General features: G+C 40.0%; 1 protein-coding gene across 1 annotated transcript; it reads left to right on the top strand.

The window, feature by feature from the left end:
* Positions 1-345: 345 nt before the first annotated feature.
* Positions 346-2,295, top strand: LOC141001578 (leucine-rich repeat-containing protein 4C-like). The gene has a single exon (XM_073472700.1). The coding sequence runs from the start codon at positions 346-348 to the stop codon at positions 2,293-2,295; it is 1,950 nt and encodes a 649-aa protein (XP_073328801.1).
* The last annotated feature ends 15,065 nt before the right edge of the window (positions 2,296-17,360 follow it).

Here is a 17,360-nt window from a genome sequence, read left to right on the forward strand (position 1 = left end):
GTCGGCAGCGTCTTTGGGATTTTATTTTAAATGACTAAGATTGAGAGCGCGAGGAGGACAGTGCACCCGGAAACAATAAATAAGGCACTCCATCAAGGTTGAGAGTTTGTGTGGATATATGTGTGATTATTAGAGGTTGCAGCAGATACATAAACTTAAATGCTATCTTTCTATGTTTTACTGTTTTGTATTTCTTTTTCTGCAACATTTTAATTGTCTGTGGCATGATAATCTCAAACATGCATTCACTAATCTAATGCAATTTTCTCTCTTCTGTCTCTCATTTCCTTCCAGTGAGCCCAAATCCTCTTTTCAAAGAGTGGAAGACCAGTCAATGAATTATGAATGTTAAACAAGATGACCTCTTCTCAGCAGCAGCAGATGATGCGAGGTCCTAGGTGGAACCGGGCCTTGTCCGACCCTTTGTTTGTGCTGCTTCTGGCCCTCCAGCTGCTGGTGGTAGCAGGGCTGGTACGTGCTCAGACGTGCCCCTCTGTCTGCTCCTGTAGTAACCAGTTCAGCAAAGTCATCTGCACCCGGCGAGGCCTGCGGGATGTCCCTGATGGCATCTCTACCAACACACGCTACCTGAATCTGCAAGAAAATCTCATTCAGGTCATAAAGGTGGACAGCTTCAAGCACCTGAGACATCTTGAGATCCTGCAGCTGAGCAAAAACCACATACGCAAAATTGAGCTGGGGGCCTTCAATGGACTGGCCAGCCTCAATACCTTGGAGCTTTTTGATAATCGCCTCACTACTATCCCAAACGGGGCGTTTGAGTACCTGTCCAAGCTAAAGGAGCTTTGGCTGAGGAATAACCCCATAGAGAGCATTCCCTCCTATGCTTTCAACAGAGTTCCCTCATTGCGGAGGTTGGACCTTGGGGAGCTTAAAAGGCTCTCCTACATTTCTGAGGGGGCATTTGAAGGGCTGAGCAATCTGCGCTACTTAAATCTGGGAATGTGCAATCTGAAGGAAATTCCCAACCTTATTCCCCTGGTGAAGCTGGATGAACTGGAGATGTCGGGCAACCAGCTAGCTGTCATCCGGCCTGGCTCTTTTAAAGGGCTCATCCATTTGCAGAAGCTGTGGATGATGCATGCTCAGATCCAGACCATAGAGAGGAACTCTTTTGATGACCTGCAGTCACTAGTGGAGCTCAATCTAGCCCACAACAACCTAACCCTCTTGCCCCATGATCTCTTCACTCCTTTACATCACCTCGAGAGGGTGCACTTGCACCACAACCCTTGGAATTGTAACTGTGACATCCTCTGGCTAAGCTGGTGGCTTAAGGAGATGGTACCAGCGAACACCAGCTGCTGCGCCCGGTGCAGCTCACCGTCACACCATAAGGGGCGATACATTGGCGAGCTGGACCAGAACTACTTTCACTGTTATGCTCCTGTTATTGTGGAGCCTCCCGCAGACCTAAATGTGACAGAGGGCAGCGCTGCAGAGTTAAAATGCAGAGCCAGCTCCTTGACCTCGGTAAGCTGGATTACACCCAACGGTTCCATCATGACACACGGTGCGTACAAGATCAGAATCTCCGTGCTGAATGACGGCACTCTGAACTTCACCAACGTTACCATGCAGGACACAGGCACGTATACATGTATGGTCAGTAATTCTGCAGGTAACACGACAGCATCTGCCACGCTCAACGTGTCGTCTACAGAGAACAGCAGCTTCAGCTACTTCACCACAGTGACAGTGGAGACCATAGAAACACCACATAATGAAGGCTTCACCACTACTGTGCAACAGAAGGTGGGCCCCACCCCCTCTGCTGGGAGTTCATGGGAGTCTGTTTCACCCACCTCTACGACCACCACCACAGTCCGGACCCCGCAATCCACCCGCGCCACAGAGAAGACTTACACAATCCCTGTCACGGAGCCGAGTGGGGAGAGCTCACTTAACGGCTTGGATGAGGTCATGAAGACGACCAAGATCATCATCGGCTGCTTTGTTGCAATCACACTCATGGCAGCTGTCATGCTGATCATCTTCTACAAGATGCGCAAACAGCACCACCAGCAGAATCACCATGCACCCACACGCACCATTGAGATCATTAATGTGGATGAGGACTGTGTAACAGGAGGCCCAGGCATGGAGGGCCACCTGACTCTGCCTCCTCTTGAGCACGAGCACCTCAACCACTATAACGCCTATAAGACTGCATACAACCATGCCTCCACTATCAACTCCATACACAGCTCGGCGCACGAACCTTTGTTAATCCGGGCCAGCTCAAAAGACAATGTACAAGAGACCCAAATCTAATACATCTTTTTTCAAAACGAGACATTACAGAACTGATGGAATTACATAAAGACATTACTGACAGGACAATACTGACAATTGCTTTTGAGGACTATGGCTCAAACATGAAGGTTTGGAAACATGGTCTGTTTGGCAAATCAGTGACTGGTTATGTTTATTCAATGACTTTGGGAATTAGGGTATGTCTACTGTTTCAAAAAGTGTCTTTACAAAACAGAAGTTATTTATTTAAGAAAAAAGTATTGTGGTTAAATCAAGAAAAAACTGTATTCTGCAATTATTTTTTCAGCACTTAATTCATGTTTTTCTTTTCTTCCTCTCATGTCACGTGATCGGTTTACTAATATGCTTTCAAACTCTGTTTGGAGACATCTGTCGAAGAAAAACTCCTGAAGCAAATTACTGTTAATTTTTGGTAAAAACTGCAGACTTTAGATCAGAGGAGAAAGTAACCTCATTTTCCCGTGTATCAAAGAAATCTAGAGCACATTAGTGATCTTCTCCAGCTGTGGATTAAGTGATGAAATCTTTTGTGACCATCTGTAACTGAGATGAATTAAACAGTTGTTCAATATTTTACAGTGAGTGACAGAACTGTCAGTGATGAAATTTGATCATAATTCACTGTTTAATTAAAGCTGTCACATACATATTAGGCACTCTCTGCTCTGTCATCAATAGACTGAGGCTCTTAAGTGAGGGGAATATGTCCTGCTGTTGTAAAAGTCGGGGCTCACCATCAGAGGGACATTTTAGTTAAATTAAATTCTATTGATTAACTATGAAGGAAACTTACATTTGTCTTTGTGTTCCTAATGTATATGCAAATATTATTTTAATCGCCCAATGTCCATTTGCTATGACTGAAGACAAGATTATTGTAGAGAACATTTCATTTATTGCATTTAGACAAATTTAAATTCTAAAGGTTGTGATACAGGAGGAGCATTAAAGGGTCATTTAGCATCAATATAATTGTGATTGAAAACATAGGAAAAAAATGTAAACATCAGAATTCTTGTGAAAAACGTAGCAAGGCTCCGCTGCCTCAGCTGTTTCCAGTGTATCATGGCCTCACCTTTACCTTACGGTGCTTTGTACTGTTGCATATGAAGATGATTGCTTTAAAGCCACCCTTTTCATGCTGGGACCCCATACCTCATCTGCAGCACTGCAGGACCCGAGTGCTATCAGAAGCAGACTGATGAGCTTAAGAAGGAGCGGAAACCCTTTATACAGCTGTCTGAGCGCATTGCCTGTCATCTGTGTGCCACATTTCCACATGGGCAGTGCCTGGCAGCCCCAGATTCGCACCCTGCCCCAGCCAACATCAGGACTTGGCCCCTGAGCGGCAGGGCTTATGCTGGGAGAGGCTTTAGGGGTGAATGTGTGGGATCGGGCATCAACCAGATGTTTGATTTGCACCTGCCTCCCTCTCTCTCTCTCTCTCTCTCTCTCTCTCTCTCTCTCTGTTAGCGACATCACAATTTCCATTTTAATTGATGTGCCCATGGGCTTTGGATGGACTCAGCTCTGCAGGCGCCCATACCCTGGAAATCATTTCAAAGCCCCCTCTGTGAAAAATGGCAGCAGGAAGCATTAATGCAGAGGTTAGGCAGACATTTGTCAGATCCAACACTTAGGCTGATGCCCCAGGTTTATTTTTAGCAAATAAGCACAGCTTTTGATCCCCTAATCGGAAGATATATAAAAAGGTCAGGCCACTGTCATGCTTAATTCAACTTTTTCATTATATCCAAGTGTTACATTTAGGAATCCCATGGAGGAGAACTCCCAATTAAAACTACTGTTCTAAAACATAAGTACTAAGTGGTACTCCAACCGAAATTCACAAAAGTGTGGTGCGAGTTTTAAACTTGAATTCTAAAGGCTTGAAAAGTGCCTGCGAGAAGTATAATTTGCCATTTCACAATTATCAGATGATTTGATAATCCTAGAATCATGGTGGTTACAGTGGACTCTAAGCACTTCTCAAATTGCTCCTGTAGCATCTCTGCTGTCCACATGTATGCTCATTTTGTCTCAAACAGTCACATTTTACCATTTTACCAAAACATAAGATTGTCAAGCTGTCCATCCATTGGTAGACACCACTCAATCACTCTATCCCACGTTTAAAGGTGCAATATGTAAGAAATCTAGTTGAAAATATTCTAAAATTTAAAAAAAATTATCAACAGAATGTTAAAAACATAGCATGCTGACCAGCTAGCCCCGATCTGTCCCAGTCTAAAGCTGCTTTGCTGGAAGTGCAAACACCAGCACCCCCCTGGTTGGTGTTTGAACTGCTAGCTGCACAGCTAACTGAGCTAACGGCAGCTACAGTTAGCAGCAGTTAGCAGTTACTCTCACGATGCCCCCATATTTGTTTTGAGTATGAATTCGACAGGTGGTCAATTCTTACATACTACACAAAAACAAAATGTCGTCAGGTGGACAGAACTATAAACAGTCCACATGGAGAGAGTGCCTCCTCATCAAAAAGAGAGATTTTAACCTTAAAGAAAAACAGGAAACACACACAGCTGAATGCTGCAGTATTTTCGAAGCAGGGGGAATAAATGAGATACAGCAGCAGTTTGTCTCAGTATCCCATGACTAGGATATGAAAAGAGAATTAAATTAAACAGCAAGATAATAATCTAAAGCCCTATTCGCACCAGACTAGTATTACCTGGGGTCCTCTTGTGATATGTAATACAATAATTGCATAGATTACACATGTTAATAATCTATGTCTGTAATCTGTTAAGTAAAAACTCTATAGTTAATTACCTTCCATTTTTCAGCTAATTCAACAGTAATTCGATAATAGTAGTCCTGTATTAAACAGCATCTTTTTAATTTTTTATTTTTCCATACTTTTTTCCAGGTTGAGGCTGCAGTGGACATTATTAATGGGTGCTTTGATACCATTTGGGGTGCGAATGCAGGAGGATATTTATCTCAGTATGGAGACCCACTGTATGTTTAAAGATAATTCGATAATGAGGATAATTCAGGGGATTTGTTCAGTAAATTTGAATGAAACACAAGATTTAATTTATTCACTTTGAATGTGGTGCACACACAGATGGTAGATTAAATAACATAAGGTTCCCAAGTCGTTTTAGTTTTAGATTGAATGAGATAATTGACCACCTCATACCATGCTTTTTTTTGTCTCACCATGATTAGACTTCTGTGGAGTTTGGCACATTTGTAAACCATAGGATGACCTGGGTGTGTGTCATTTAGTCTGTGTTTGAGTTCCTAGTGGTGGGATGTGGATCACAGTTCTACTCAGTTTACGTAAGAGAGTGTAACCATCTTCCCTTTTTGCCTTTAGTTGGAGGTAAATCGTCTGAAAATTTAAATCGTAAATTTGTTGCATTTTAGTCGAGCTGTCTCATGTATGTAAGATATCTAAATATTTTTGGGTCAATATGATTTTTTTTCACATTCTTTTCTTTTTTTCTGAGATTGAATGCTGTTCTAGTGGTAGATTTATATAAAAAAAATGATACATTTTGAGAATAAAACAAAACAAAAACAAAAATTTTTCAATTTTGATTTTACATGTGCCAACAACCTGTTCTAAAAGTGAAAAAGAGAAACATGATGTAAACGAATAAGAGATTGATTTTCATGTAAGCATTCTTTCATGACCTTTAAAAGATATGGAGATCGATTATAGAGACCAGAGTTTGTAGTTCATACACAAAATATGGTTAAAATAAACTATTGTTGTTTTTCTGTATTGTCTGATTCTTGTTTTCACGCTGGGCCAGAGGAGGATTAATAGAGAATCAACTTTTCATGGCTCATATATTTTCTTTTCCCGTCCATTCACACAAACTATTAATTACCTTTAAGGACAATATTTATCATAAGAATGATCACGCTAACAACCAGGTAACCTTTGCAAAAGGTTTATAAACATTATAATGTAATCTAGATGATATTTATACATGAACTACACAGTATTTATTAACCAAACAATACCAAAACTCAAAACATTTGTTGCAAATTTACATAAAACAAATGCTTGATAATTGTGTCATACATTAATTTCATTGTTTGTTAACAGTGAAAAAACTAAACCGGAGCAAAGGTTTAATTACCATTTATTGTTACCGATAATTGATTGACTATATTATTATTATTATTATTATTATTATTATTATTATTAGATCACAATGATTAGTTTATGACAGTGTCAACTCATCAAAAAAATGAAAAAGTATTATTCAGGGTTCCATCTTTATACCTATGTTTAGTACGTGGCTGGTGTACAACAATATTTATGACGATGTTGGTTCACGGTTACCGTACAATCATAATGCCTTCTTAACATATACACATTAATATTACCTGGTGTTAAATAACAGTCAGTCAGTTCAGAAAGTGCAGTGAAATTACAGGCTTTCATCTTCCTGCCATTGTTGCAGGAATGTATTGACATAGAGGCATTCAGCACCTTACAGGGCTGAACAAACAAGACAATGTACTATAAAGCACCACATACTAGTAAATACAATACATCCGTCGTGGTATTCTGTCATGCTCTTAACTTGTTGACCAATAAGTAAAAAACGATGTGTGTTCACATAAATGAAAAAAAAGTGTCTTCATGATAACAGAGCTATTAAAAACAATTGGGTTTTCTGTGCTATATTATATTTCCTTGTAGCTTTACAAACTGAACATTTCCGTGGAGTAACGGCAAACGAAAAATGCCGATGTCTGCATTGCTGATTTTTTGGTAGCTACTTTCCCAAATGTTGTCCAGTCCATGTTGTCTCATGGAGTTTAGCAGGACAGTTACTGTAACATATCAGCCTTTCAACATATAACATTACATTGATGAGCAGGAAGAAAACAGAAATAAGTCACGATGGGACATAAATAACACCTAGAATTAATTTTCTTAGTTTATACTATTAAAATGAAATATTGTATGTAATTTCCAGTAATTAATGTCACAGTTACAGTAACAATATTGAGTACTCTAGCATCTTTGTATCTGAAGCCTTTAATCAACCTCTTACTCACTCAGGCACTCAGACTACACAGAGGGATGTCAGTTTGAAACTGCACATCTCAACATGATGCTATCTCTCCAGTAAAATCGAATCATTACACAATTGTGTTAGCTTATGGAGAGCTAATATAAGTGTATTAGTAAAACATCTTGTGATTGGGATCTTACCCTAAACAGATTCCAGCGCAAGACAAATAAGATGATTGCACTTCTTAATTAATTTCTCCATCATTAGCATTCATGGGCTATTGTTCCACTTTGTAATAAGCCAACCGAAATAAGATTGTGATCATCACGTGATCGAGTCAGATCGCAAGTACAAGCCAACAGTTAACATTCGGACCCGAGTGTGATGGAATCCCCTGTGGGCCAGAAAACAGTGGCTGACGCGTGGGATTGATCAGTGGGTCACAAAATGTCTCACGTAAGAAAAATAATAAATTACAGTGAGTGGGCTACATTGTTTGTGCCGCTGTTTTTATGAGGGACAATACACCAGCATTTATGTTTGAAGTTTAGACCGTTACATTTTTAAAATAATGTCTTTTAAAAGCACTATACTGCATCAAGATAACTTAATAACAGAATATGAAGCAGTCGTATCAAACTGTGTAGGACACTGAAGAAAGTAAAGCTGTGGAGCCGATATTCTTCTCCTGCTCTTTGAATGGCGTGTTATTATTCATAACCTGAAGCAGCTTCAGCTGGGGCTATCCTTTTTTCCCTCGTCCAAACAAGCCTACATGTGTCAGACCCTCACGCAGATTGGTTCTTTAAGTGCTTTAAGCTCAGCATTCCGGGTGTATAAACATACGTACATGAAGGAAATATACAGCATTAGGAACTGCAGCATGTGTAATGCATGCTACCTCTGAGGTACCACAGCAGTCAACCATTCAAGTATTCAATCAGTCATAGATGTGCTGGCAGGTCTTTACTCTGGATTATCCATTGTGTCATTGTTCCTCATTTTGCATAGAAAGAAAGAGATTGAAGCAAATTAGATGTATCCATCAGGGGTAAAGCTGGTGCAGTGGCAGCATCAGTCACACAAAGTATGAAGATAAAAAGGCTTGTGTGATTTGGGAATACATTGCTGTTGATATCAACACGATACAATAATTGAAGAAGTTGAAATAAAATTTAAAATGAACCTGCTTCGAAAAAAAAAAACAGCTGCAATCAGATATATTAGCTGGCAGCTACTAATTGAAAACACTGCAAAACAAGATGTCATCTCATACTGAAAATAAATGTGTTTGTTGTGGAGTCATGAGAATGAAAAGTTTATACATTAACATAATTTAGGGCTGTGTGTACCTTAAGACGGAGCCTATAACATGGCAACAAGATGCACAACCTGTTCACTAATTCAAAAGTTTGCCTTTTGATGAATGTTTCTGGGTGAGCCCATTCAACCTTTTCATCTTTGCTGCACATTTGTTTCAGCCGATCATAAACAAGGTAAAGCGTGCAGTCTGATCCCTGAGGAAACATCACATTACAATGTATAATGCCAACTGGTCTGCTCTTTCATGTGTGTGACAGGTTGGTTTTCATAATAGTTGCCTATTCAAAACACAGCCCAGGGCCTGTTCCACTGGCTCCTCACTAATGCACCATTAAACTCCTCATTTTCTTATTTATTCTGCTCCTGAGGCTTGGGTAAATTAATGGGTGGTTAATGCCAGCGCACTGTTTGGTATGCTAGTGTTTTTGTTATGTCTATAATATTGAGGTTAGATAGAAAAGTATGAGGGGGAAAGTATGCCACTGGCAGAAAAAGGTTGCGGAGTAGTATGTTTTTTGTCTGTCAACTTTACGGATAGACTTTTGCCTCCAAGCACTGTATTTCACACAGGCGAACATACCTCACATATGCCAAGCTAGGACCCCAGAGCGTAGAATGAATGTCATAAAAAAATCTGAATACAGAAGTATGTAACCTTTAATTACAGGTACAAATTATTTGGCAAGGATAACATTTATAAATATCTGTAAACTCTTAGTGCATCAGATAGGAAAACTATCTGTATTATAGTAACAGCAGTTTAAAGCAGGTCACAGAGCTACTGGCTGTAGCACCTGAGGTGAAAAACATTCAGTGGTCTCTTATGACAATGCTTAATTATCACTGCCAAAGGCTGCCTAAACACAAAAGTAGTCTCCTTCAGCATCTGTGGTACAAGGAGCAGGTACAGCGATATATGAAGATTTAGCCCAAAATATAATTAGAATGAAAATCACCTTGAATAGGAAGTAAGGCAGCTTGTGTGGACAGAACTAAGGCTTTTACACCTAGACAAGCTCTAGAATCACAAACACAGAAGCCAAAGCCTAAAAAAGATGTTGTGTATGTTTAATTTATTTGATGATGTGCCCTTATTCACAGCCTCCTCTGCCCTGGGACCTCGAGCAGCCAGATGCCCTGAGATGACAGTTCCTCTTTTGAGGTCACCTGCTGCCCTTTTTACAACAGACAAGCTCAAGATAGGATCAAAGAAAATGTCTTCTATATCATCAGCAAGAAAGAAAAAAAAACACTTTGTTAGCGTTAGGCAAAAAAAAAGCGACTTGGTCAGGGTTAGGCAAAAAAACCTATTTTGTTAAGAAATTAGCACGTACTTTTAAACAAAAATTGCACATTATTGGCAGTGCATGGACCTTTAATGAACATATCTGATGCCTACATGAAAATACGAGAATATGATGTTGGATGAGTCTGGTTTTGGATGGATCCAGATGAATAGTTTCTGCTGATTTAAAGTTGAGGCTGATGATATATCCGATCACTTAACGACAACCAGGTTCTCCGACATTCTGTAGAAATGGCCACCACTCAAACAGCAGGAGGTAAAGCCTCTTACTCTCTACTTCCTGGCCTATACTATCAGATGAGGGCTGAGAACGATGCAAACTGTAGTGGAAGCCATTTTTCCTGCCAGTTAGGGATCCACCACTGCAGTGAGACTAGGACAGGAGGAGTGGCATTACATCAAAGAAGTGGAGACAATGCATCATTTTGCGAGGAGGTAATCACCTCATTTGCCATGTTGCTTTTTATGTCACTTGAAAAAAGTGGATGTTGGGCTATGGTATAATGGCTATTTTTACAGCCTGTACTGTGGGGGTTCATCCCATCTAGTACATGCAAATGTTGGTGCTTCACAGGGGTGAGTGTGGAAGTCTGCAGAAGAGAGAAGCCTGTTTGATATAAAACTAGAATAGCGATCACCAACAATATTGTTAGTTACAAAGTAAAACACTGTAAAAAAAAAAGCATCAAGTGGTATCAAGCAATCCCTCAACGAACACAGTGACACTGACATGAAGAAAAGTCCTGGCAGCGGTCCTGGGATCAAAATGATTATTCTTTTACAGATGATCTGATGAGGAGATCTACTAAGATGCAATCTCAGGATGCAAGAAGCCCACCCGATGACGTGGTAACATTTTGAATTGGTTTTCCCAAGTAATCTTTTCCACTAGAGCGTAGCCGCTGGGAAGGAATGGAAAACTGGCCCTGTAGGAAACAGGAAAAATCCATTGTTCCATGACTGCACTGGTATATGCAATTCCAAATAAACATGGAGGAGTAATGGATGAAAAATGAAATATATTATGGAGGTTGAGTTGCACCATTTGACCGTAGACCATTTAATAAAAACAAAAAAAACCTGAACATATATTTGCCGAAAAAAAGACTAGAACTGAACCCAAAGAATTCATTGTACCATCTTTGTTGTCCCCAGATATAATGCAGGTTAGAGACTTTAGAACTTTAGATTAAAAAGGTGGAAATTGAAAAAGTACTGTGTGGTCCTGAGATTACTTTTATTTAAGCTCTTGCCACCGGGTAGCTGACCTACAGCAGAGAAAAGTGAAGGCAGAGCTTACCTCTTTGGGTGGCTCGCTTCTCCCACGCAAAGCCCCACATTACTACGCCTGAGGGTATGTCAGCAGGTGTAATTACAGCCCCCCTGTTATCTAAGTTCAACACTATATGGCTTGCACGCAAAGATGTTTTTGCAGAACATAATAACTTATATCAGGTAAAGCCTAGGTCCACACAATAACTGTTTTGTAGGTTTTTTGGCCGGTGCGGGCAATTTATATGTCTGACAGCAGCTTCTGTCCTCTAACCAGGGCACATCAGTTAGAGGATAATAGAGTAAAGCAGAGTCACATAGCAGCTACTGTCATCCTCCCGCCTCCTCTCCAGGAGTGCTCAAACTCTGAGCACACCGGATCACAAAAAAAACAACTCCATCATAGAGCTTTCCAGCCCTATAAGGAGAACGACTTCCTGAGGGTGTTCACCATGTTTGAACTCACGAGCAATGAAGCAAAGCAGCCACCCAGCTGCATATACACGTGGGTAACCAGCCACATAAACACAGACGCTCAGTCCCTCTGTCTCTCCCTGTTCCTCTCATTCTTTCACATATGAACATGTGCACACAGAATGCTGTAATAATGGCCAGGCTTTGTTCTGTGTGGGCGATTGTTGAAGGCGCCATCGGCTGCCGCAGTGCTCTGTGTCTGTGTTCCCGTGGAAACTGTGATAGCGGGATGCACTAACTGACCCTGTTTAGCATGCCAAAAATTAGCCATGCACAGAAACCCTTCCTCTACAACATTTTACTCCAGTGCTCCAATGAAGCATTTCAGATTTAATACTTAAAAGGTCCAGTGTGTAGAATTAAGGAAATATAAAGTGATGTTATGGGCAGACATGAAATATATTAATAGTTATATTTTTATTAATGAGTGCATGAAAATAAGAATTGTGTTTTCTTTACCTTAGAATGAGCCTTTAATATCTGCAAAAGGAGCCGGCCTTCTTCCACAATGTGCACCAGGTTTTCTACAGTCGCTCAGAATGGAAAAAAACAAACACTGGCTCTAGGGTCTCTGGAGGGTGAAGCAAGTTGTATGCAGTTGTTACAACATCACTGCAAAATGTCACTAAATCCTACACATGTTCATGTAAAAAAATCAATCACAGACAGAAAAAGTATAAAAAGTGTAAATTAAAAAACGAAACCAATCAAAAGCAAGATGATGACAACCATTGTAGAAATAAAGGTCCGATTTATTCTTACTATTTAGTACATTCTTAACTGATGGTTTTGTGTACAGATTGTTATGCCCCCAGGTCCATTGTCAGTGTGTTCCAGTGGTGATGAAGGCTGACATCGAATGTTGTTCTTCAACAAGTTTCTGAGCCAATTAGTTTTTGTTTGGTAAGGGCGCTTCATGATCGTTTGTGAATTGTGTTTTTCTCTCGTCACATTTTTACTGGGTACACCCTGAAATAAGTATTCCTTTATTCAGAACAATACCAGCAGAACATTTCAACCACAGTCTATACTGCAATTAACATTAAACACATCTATCAAAAATGTACCCAAAAAGTTCTCTGGGGGCTCACGTTAGACAAGTGAAGCAAAGAAAAGAGCCACGCCTGTTGTGAGAGCCACAGCACAGCCAGAGTAATGGTGGCCATTATACTGTAGTCCAGTGTGCAAGGCACAGAGGGATCTGGGTGGCTACAAACCATAGAAGCGTGTTAATGTGCTAATGTGCTAATGTCTTCCAACCTAAGAGCAGAATCTTCACAGACCAAGACGAACAGATGTTAAGGACTGCAGTGTACTTTGTGCTCTGCTTTTGGTCTCAAACATGCTCCTGCATTTTGTAAAAAATAGCTTAATCTTATCATATTTTTCTAATACTTTTCTTACAGTAATTAATTATGCTTGTGATGAAGGCATACCAAAATCCTTTAAGGTCAGCTTGTCGGTAAAATGATGTACTCTCACAATTAACCCAAAATTGACAAAAGTCATGGTATTTTCAAAACTCCAATCATCAGAATCCACTCCGAGGCTCTTTCTGTTGATGGAGAGCCCTTCATTTGGACCTTATGGCAATAAAAATCAATTAGTGTCTCACCTCTGCGCAGCTGACACAACTTCTGTGACATTCACAAGTTGAAGTGATCAATAGAGTGAGCCACTTAGGGGCTGACATCTTTGGGTGGTATGGAAATGCACAGCTGCATGTCATCTGCATAGCAATTGAAAATCAATGGTATGGTCCCAGGGAGGGAGCTAAAAGACACACTAATCAGCTGATTAGATGTTTGCAGGTGGTATTGTTTCTCTGACACATACATACACAATACATCTCGGGGTAACTATATTTGAACTTGTTATAGTGAAGAATAGAACATAGATGTGACTCACTACTTCATGTTTGAAAAAAAGTTTTTCTTCTCTTGCAATATACCTGAACCTTCCATTTCCTGCAGATACAGTACGCCAGAGCATCCAGTATTTATTCATCCAAGAGGGGGAGATTTGGAAGCGTGGACAGTTTGTGATGCAAAATGGCACAAGTTGAAACACCATCCATTAGCTGCCTGATGTTATATTATATTCTGGGATGGCATTCACAAAATTTAGATTTTTACAATGGTTTCTTGAGAAATTTGTGATGGTGCTGTGGGCAAAGAGGAACCCTTCAAGGAGTTGATAGTCATGTAGTGTAAATGGGTCATTACAGGAAAGGAATGATCGATACATTGAAATAGAAACCATCTGTTTCTGTTAGGTGGATATTAAACATTGAAGTGAAGTTAAATCTGATTAATAACTTTTTTGAATTTCTGACTGCACCATGACCTTGAATGTAACCTGTGGTTTTGCAGTCCTGGCACCACTGAATGCATTCACATTCATCAAAGGCAACGTATCAGTAGGGACTGTCAGTAGGAATGTGCTGTTTAAGCCTCACTTTTGCACAATAATGTCAATAACTTGGATGCAACATAAAGGAACCAAATTGGCAGATTCATACATTTTGGATTGAATATTTAACACAACTATAATTTCATTTATATTTTTCTATAAGGAAGTGATGGCTCAATGTGTGCTACAGTAGTACAGCTATAAGAAGTTCCAGCAAAGTCATTTAATGCCCTTGTTCTCTGGTTAAGTGTGTAATATACTGTGTGAGCCCAAGGCTGGAATGGCATATCCGCAGCCTGAGAGCTGCATGAAGACTAAGTCATTTATTCTCCGTGGTTGTCTGCAAATGTAAATGTGCACAATTTACATTTACATTTAAAATGTAAGACATATAGTTTATATGTGAGCATGAAACTTCAGAAGACAAGATAGTAGCCCACATTGTTCTTGCTAGATCTCTCCATGTTAGATGCAAATATGATCCGGCCCCTCTCGAGTCCACAGGGTGGTGGTCTGCTAGTTTACACTATTAACACAAACACATGAGTGTATTGCATGAAAACTTGGCTGGCCATTGTGCTGTTAGCACCCTCAGTAGTCTCTCACCCATACAGAGTGGTGGCTTCTCTCACCCTCTCACAGATCATTTAATCATTGAACTGGATCTGGACAAAGCTGTAAGAGGCTACTTCCACACGCACTTGGGAGGAGTGAAAGTTGTGTGGGACTTGGAGAGAAGAATGAATTTAGATTTCTGCATTTAAGATGTAATCAGACCGCAAACCAAATAATACATCTGCTTTTGTCCATTACAATCATTGTATTGCCTTTGTATGCATTCGGCTGCATCCTGTATTTTCAACCATTTTTTAATTTTAATTTAATTGTTATAAATTATATATTAAGGCTTAAAGTTATGCATAATTAGAGGCGTGGACGTTTTGAGAGACAGCTAGCCATGAACTGTGTGCTAGTCTTCACCTCAGCTAATTCTAGTCACCAATCTGTGTCTGCAGTGTTGGTCCGTTTTGGAGAATTTAATGCAGAATTTGGTCAAATAAATTGCCATGTTGTATGTGGTTCACTGTACTAGCACTCTGGAGTGAAGCGACAAACACATGGTGTTTCAGATGAACGAGTGACCCTGTTAGTGTTACGTGGCAGATGGCTGCTCCCTTTGGCGAGCGCTGGAGGACACAGCCTTGGGCAGAGACCGGAGCTTCTGGAGGAATAAACATCCGCAGTCCAGGAGAGCACAGAGTTAATTTCTTAAACTTTTGGGATCAAAATGTTGATTCATTTTCACTCTTGTTTGGTAGAGAAAGACTGCTGAATGGAGGGGAAATACACAAATATTGTAGGATAACAGAAAGAACCCAAGTCTCAGGTGAGTTCTGACTTTAATCAAAGGCAAAAATAGAAACAAACACACAGACTAACACCCTCTGCGCCTGCTATTGCTTACTAGCTTCCAGCAAATTTACAGTAAGGTTTTCTGTGTGTGTGGGGTAAACAAACCCCTGGTCAAACTCACATGACCAGTGTGAAAATTTGCTTTTCTTTCTTTGTGAACACAGCTAAATTGTTCGCCATTGCTAGACTGATAGCTTCAATCGAGGTGGGCGTGTTTCAGTTACTAGGCTTTGTCTCACCTCAGCTCCACCGACACTCCACCTCTTTGCTCATTTGTGGGAGTCAGGAGGAGCCAGGCAATGCCAAGATGGCGATGGCTGGAGCCACGCACTTTGAGCTTCATGGTGGCTCTTAAGAAACCTATAAGTGATGTCACAGTGGCTCTGTCCACTATTTATTTATCTTGTTTGTTCTTTCAACCCACTTACACCTACAGTCTACAGTGGAACGCACCAGGTGTTGACTTACAAACCATCTGTTTTTGTTTTAATTGTTTTTAGAATGTAATTTATTTTTTGCTGTTTAATTAAATAGTCATTAAGTTTCCTTGTAATATGTAGAGCTGTAGAGCTTTAGTGCTTTGTCCTCTTTCTAGGCTTCTGTGGTGGAAAATATGACAAACAGTATCTAGCAGACCCAGTAATGTGACTGAAAAATATGAATTCATTAGTCATCCAAATCTTTTGAGTAATGTACACCAACAATAATGACCATTTTACAGTGATGAATTATTCAAGTGTAATAAATTCAACTTAAATGGCTCTCAATATGTGTGCATAATACTCTCGCATAATGATACACATTGAGTGATTCAATACTGTTGCCAATTCAAGACTAAGGTGAGGTACTAGAGGAGAGGCTGTGCTGATTTTATGGCCCATGATGATGACTGGCAAATGAGATGCTTGAAATTTCAAAGAGCCATTGTCCCGCATCTCTGTGAATTGGGATCAGAGATTAAATATCAGGTGCAAAGGAATGGCACACTCTCTCATTTGAAGATTCTTACAAATGTGTCTTCTGGCAGCTGGGACAGCCAAAAGAAACGGTGGATAACCCTTAATAATGTACCATATATCACATCTTTATGAGATAGCTGACAGAGAGTGAGAGGCGATCTGGGGATTGACTAAAAGAGGCCAAAGAACTTGATTCAATTAAACACATGGACAGTCCTTGGCACTAATGTGCAGTTGGTCAACATCAAACTGCAATGCAAATATGACTATTCATTCATGCATTAATGTGGATGCTACAGAAGATGTAACGCTAGCAGTAGCCTGATCCAGCTTAAAGATTTTCATGTCAGTATGAGATGTAAAATAGCTTATTTCTGGCCATTTGGGAGCAGCGGAAATAAGCCCTGAACACAACATTAATAGCGTCAGCTTTTATGTAATATGACACACATGTTAGCAAACAGTTGCCACATCCAGCAGATACCCAACAATAAGATTTATTTTGAGTAGTGTGTCTGGCAACTGCATGGATTGAGACAGAAATATCTGCTCCTATTACTGCATTTCTGCTGATCATCTCCCTTCAACCCCTGCAGGAACAGGACTCTTCTCCTTTCTGATGGAATAACCTTTGTATCTCTCCCGAATTTTCATCACCATAATTTCATAATCCAATTATGTACTGACTTCAATTTTATTGCATTTCATGTTGTTGCACTTTTTGATCAAGAACAGTAACTACATTATATCATATAGAGTAATTAAATATTGAGTATCTACTGTAAGCCTGCCATGTAGAAAAAGGAAGAGTCTCTCTAAATATTGCATTAAAACTCACTCAAAAATCATTATTAGGCACTTGAACTGTAAATGAATTCAGTTCATCACTGAGTG

This window comes from Pagrus major, chromosome 8 (assembly GCF_040436345.1).
Source record: "Pagrus major chromosome 8, Pma_NU_1.0".
Classification (NCBI taxonomy): Eukaryota; Metazoa; Chordata; class Actinopteri; order Spariformes; family Sparidae; genus Pagrus; species Pagrus major.